Genomic DNA, 5,313 nt, shown 5'->3' on the forward strand with positions numbered 1-5,313 from the left:
CAAGTCACAAGTTAATCAGTGAAAACAAACATAAATGAAGACAATGATGCAGAGTTGACAGTGCTAACTGACAAAGATAAATTAGGCAGTCATTATGGTTAAAAATGATCTGAGTTGTCCTTGGGAGTGTAGCTCACTTGGCAAAGCATGGTATGTAAAGTGTTATGTAAAATATTATGAAGCCTTTTATTCAACTCCCTCAATTTCCCATGTCCACGTTAGAGACTGCACGGTGCACCTAGTGGCTAGTGTGGTGGCGGACAGAATTGACCCTGTATCATCTAAGTACAAGACCACCCCAGTTGACGATTCCACTAAAAATTATCTGTGTTTGAAGTTAATTTATGCAGAATGGTCATCACTTTACAGCTGTGTTAATTATAAGTGATGCTATGACAACATACATCAAGCCTCTTTGGTCCTCCTCTAGAATACAAGTATTAGGTATGTTTTCTCTGACATCAAGGGAGTTATGCTTTAGTCCAGAGTTAGACAATCTACATGACATTTCCTACAGAGATGTTAGGACAGAGCAAAAACTATATACGTCATAAATAGCTTTTATTAGTGTCCCATCCGATGGATCACCTAGCAATTTACAGTCATATCATATAATGATTTTTATATTCTAGGTCAAAACATCATCAATCTCGTGTTGTCAAAACTGAGATCCACAAAAGATATAACATGTTCGAACAGAAATACCACCTCAACCTGGCTGTCAATAGAATGCAAGAAATATGCATATACCTGAGCTAAAATTAAGCCATATTAGAATTACCAGTAATCCCTACAAGAACACAATCCATCCTTGAAATGATGGAAACGGTTCACATCCCTCACAACAATTTCTCGCCTAACAATCCTAGAGATGAACTTAGAGGCAGTGTGGCAGTCACCACACACACGAAGGTTTTTCGTGATCTTGATGGTGGTCCCAGGGCTTGTGTTAATAAGGCCAAAGGAAATAGCCAGTTTCTCACTGTGCACGCCAAGCATATGTTCCTTTGCCTCGTCCTCTACATCATAAAGTGCAAAGTCTGTACTAGGCACATATCCTGCTTCCTTCATCTGTCCTGCCAAGGTCTTCAACATTTCATAAATTTCCTCAGATTGAGGGTGTGACCTGTCACCGACAACAAATGCATGAACCTTGCTTTTATCCTCAATGAAGCTGCATCCTGGTGTCTTATTCACTCGTCTATCCCTCATTAACGTTCTCATCTTTTCCACATTATCCCACCTACCAGCTGCAGCATAAATGTTTGACAAGAGCACATAATATCCAGAATCTTCAGGCTCTAGATCAAAGAGATGCCCTGCCACACGTTCTCCTAACTCAATCTTGCGGTGGATTCTACAAGCTCCAAGCAAGGCCCCCCACACATTAGCATCAGGCTCTATTGGCATCCTTTCAATAAAAGCTTCTGCCTCTTCTAGATGCCCAGCACGACCAAGAAGATCCACCATGCAAGCATAATGCTCCAACTTGGGTGTGATGCAATATTTTTGAGTCATGCTATCAAAACATTGCCAGCCCTCATCCACAAGTCCGGCATGACTACATGCAGACAAAACACAAACGAAGGTGATGTGAGTTGGGTTGATGCCCATTTGTTGCATCTCGGAAAAGAGCACAAGGGCATCCTCGCCATGCCCATGCATTCCATAACCCATGATCATTGCATTCCATGAGACCACATTTCTATTAGGCATTTTGTCAAAAAAATGACGTGCAAACTGTACACTTCCACATTTTGCATACATATCTACAAGGGCAGTTCCCACAAAAACATCTAGCTCAAATCCCCTTTTAACGATGTAACCATGTATCCTCTTGCCTTGTTGTAAGGCTGCTAAATATGCATATGCCAGGAGCACACTTGTCATGGTAAACGAGTCTGGTGTCACATCTGCTAGTTGCATTTGTTGAACGAAAGCTAAAGCCTCGGTTGCGTGGCCATTTTGAGCATACCCGGATATTATTGAATTCCATGTCACCACATTCATTTCTAACATGTTATCAAATATTTGACGTGCAAATTTTATGCAAGCACAATTAGCATACATAGCTATAAGGGCATTCCCCACCGAAACATCGGAGTCAAATCCATTGTGAATTATGTAACCATGGATCACCTTACCTTGTTGAAGAGATCCTAAATGTGCACATGACTGGAGCACACTCACAACAGTAACAGAGTCAGGTCTCGCTTTTGCTAGCTGCATTTCGTAAAAAAGTGACAAGGCCTCATTCGCACGTCCTTCCTGAGAATAACCCGTGATTATTGAGTTCCATGAGACCACATCCCTGTTGTACATTTTTCTAAACAGCTGGCAAGCAACTTCTACACTACCACACTTGGCATACATAGCTACAAGTGAATTTCCTACATAAACATCTGCTTCAAATCCACTTCTAATTACATAATTATGGATCGACTTGCCCTGTGGCAGAGCTCCTAAATGGGCGCATGCTGCAAGTGCACCTACTGCAGTTTCTGCATTTGCTTTTATGCCTTCTAATTTCATTTGATATAATACTTTCAAGGCCTCACGGGCATACCCATTTTGGGCATACCCAGCAATCATTGCATTCCACGAAACCACACCTCTCTCAGGCATCTTGTCAAAAACTTGGCGTGCAGTGCCTATGCTTCCACACTTGGCATACATGGCCACAAGGGAATTACCTACTGAAAGATATGGTTCAAAACCACTTTGAATTACATAATTATGAATATGGAGGGCATTTTGCAGGGTTCCTAAATTTGCACATGCCTGAATCACGCTCACAATTGTTATCGTATCAGGCTTCACGTTTGACAGATGCATCTGTTTAAAGAGTTCCCGGGCTTCATTGGCTTTTCCATTCTGCACATAGCCGTCAATCATCACATTCCATGAGATCAAATCCTTTATAGGCATATTGTCGAACAAGCGGTTTGCAACTTCTATATTCCCACATTTGGCATACATAGCTACCATTGAGTTTCCCACAAAAACATCTGACTCAAATCCCATCTTAAAAACGTAAGCATGTATTCTCATTCCTGGATGCAAAGCACCCAAATGAGCAAATGCGGACAACACGCTCACTATGGTGATCGACGTAGGCTTAATCCCTTCAACCTGCATTTGATTAAACAGCTCCAGAGCCTCATCAAAATCCATACTTTGTATATACCCACTTATCATTGTGTTCCATGATACTACATTTGATTTACATATTTTGTCAAACACATTGCGAGCAAGATCCAAATCCCCACATTTACAATACATGTTTATGAGGGCAGCCCCCACAAGAACATTTGATTCGAACCCAGTAGCAATTATATGATTATGAATCTCCCTGCCTTCTTGCAAAGCTGGCAAACCAGCACACGCCTTGAGAGCTGCAGGAAAAGTGTAATGGTCTGGCTGTGTCCCTAAACCTTGCATCTGGTAATAAAAATCAATGGCTTCCTCAAAATACCCATTCTTCGCATACCCTTTGATCATCACATTCCATAAGTAAATATTCCGTTCACGTATTTTGTCAAACACTCGGCGCGCATTCTCCATATTTCCTAACATGCCATACATGTCAACAAGTTTGGTGTTGAAAACTATGTTTTGGTGAACCCCGGTTGTGAAAATGAGGGCATGAACTTGCTTAAGCAATTGAATGTTGTTACAGGACTGCAAGAAAGAATCAAAGGTATCGCAACCCATTGTTTCATTGAATATAATACTGGAATTCTTGGGTTGTGGTTTATAACAAGTTATATTTTCCTGTATGTGTAGTCCATTGACAGTGGTGGAAAATGCTTTCTCCAGGGCAAACCCAGTAGTACAAATGAATCCATAGTTTTTGAAGCTGTGAATCCAGGTATGGTAATATATTTTATGAGAAGATGAATAAAATCCCATACCTGTTTTTCTATGACGCATGTCATTTTGGTGCTGTTGTGGCTGAAAAGATGAAAGCTTCGGAGGATGCCGAGCTCGCTGCCACCGAATGGAAAGCGAAGTAGAAAAATTCAAATGAAGTTAAACTGCACACGAGAACGAGTAATTTCAAACCATACATGTTTTACAAATGATTTAATCACCGCCTACAGAGAGTAAAGTAGAAAAAACGATAATTGCCACTTCCAGCAATTTCATATGCTCTTTCTAGGCAAAAGGGAATCAAAATCAATAAACTGTGCACCATATTGTTTGATAAATTTGAATCACAGATGAGTTGAATCAACTGTATGTGAACGAATTATGAACACAATAATGATGGCGTGGGGAAAAGAGGAAAAACTGCAAAGAATGGTTACTCGAATGAAGATCGTGAGCATAACCCATTTCCTTTCCAACCAGTTTGCATTTCTTAGGTGATTTCCCACTGCCGCCAAGTTGTTGAATGGGATTCAAAATACAGGATTACATTAAAACTATTATTTTGAATTTAAGAGGTTAATAAGTAGTATTATAATAAGGTTAATGAGATTAAAGTATGCAGTAAAAATAGTATAATTTAATGAGAATAAATTATAAGGACTATAAGATTATTATTTTGAATTTATATGATAATAATAAGTTTAATTATTTATATATTTGTTTATGTTTTTATAATAAAGTTGTTATACAGAATCTAAAGAAATGAATTAAATTACACTTATTATTTATAGTTTAATATTATTTAGGTAAATAGAAAAGAATATTTTTTTAGTATATTTTTTATTTAATAATTTAAATCACAATATTTTTATTTCATTAATTATAATTATTTAACTTGCTTCCTAATCGCATGTTTTGTTTTAAGTAATAGGTGTATATCTCAATTTTTTTATCTATAGGTGAAAGAAAGAAAGAAAGAAATTATTTTAACATCCACGAGGCTAAAGATAGCCTATGGGACAGATTGCTTCTTCATATGCTTGATGTATTTGGTCCTTTTTCTATGAAGCTTCACAATAAATGCTCCCAGCTTCTCGACAAACTCCTCGCTAAATAGATTATCCCAAGAGCTAGCTGCCGGCATATCTCCATAATTTTCCCTATGGTCTTTGAAGGCCTCACATTCTAAAATGAAATTTTTTCTGTTTCCACTTTTCCGAAAGAACAAAAAATGCATACTCTTTCCTCCCACGCTTCTTTTGGCCTTTTCTAGCGCCCTGTTTCACAACGGAGTTGATGAGCATTAGTCGTTAACTGAGCATTAAGAATTTTGGCTCTCCAAGAGATATTGACCTCTATGTATGCTATTAGTTGATGACTATGAGTGGTATTAAACACTTCAATATAGTACTTTTTATTTTTTACTGGCTCCTTATCCCA

General features: G+C 38.5%; 1 protein-coding gene across 2 annotated transcripts; it reads right to left on the minus strand.

Annotated features, from left to right (window-relative positions):
* Window positions 1-388: 388 nt before the first annotated feature.
* Window positions 389-4,408, minus strand: LOC149189515 (pentatricopeptide repeat-containing protein At3g26782, mitochondrial-like). 2 transcript variants are annotated; one of them, XM_089411823.1, is made up of 2 exons: window positions 4,311-4,408; window positions 389-4,037 (listed from the first exon to the last, which is right to left on the minus strand). In XM_089411823.1, exon 2 carries the CDS (start codon window positions 3,931-3,933, stop codon window positions 778-780), a length of 3,156 nt encoding a protein of 1,051 aa, XP_089267949.1. In that variant the 5' UTR covers window positions 3,934-4,037; window positions 4,311-4,408; the 3' UTR covers window positions 389-777. The 2 variants fall into 2 exon arrangements, with proteins under 2 accessions (XP_089267949.1, XP_089267951.1); XM_089411825.1 differs by having other exon boundaries at window positions 390-3,569; window positions 3,915-4,403.
* Between the last annotated feature and the right edge of the window lie 905 nt (window positions 4,409-5,313).

The sequence above is a fragment of the Pinus tabuliformis genome, chromosome 3_1 (assembly GCF_031772625.1).
Source record: "Pinus tabuliformis cultivar Carrire ecotype Pingquan chromosome 3_1, CPIR1, whole genome shotgun sequence".
In the NCBI taxonomy this organism is placed as follows: Eukaryota; Viridiplantae; Streptophyta; class Pinopsida; order Pinales; family Pinaceae; genus Pinus; species Pinus tabuliformis.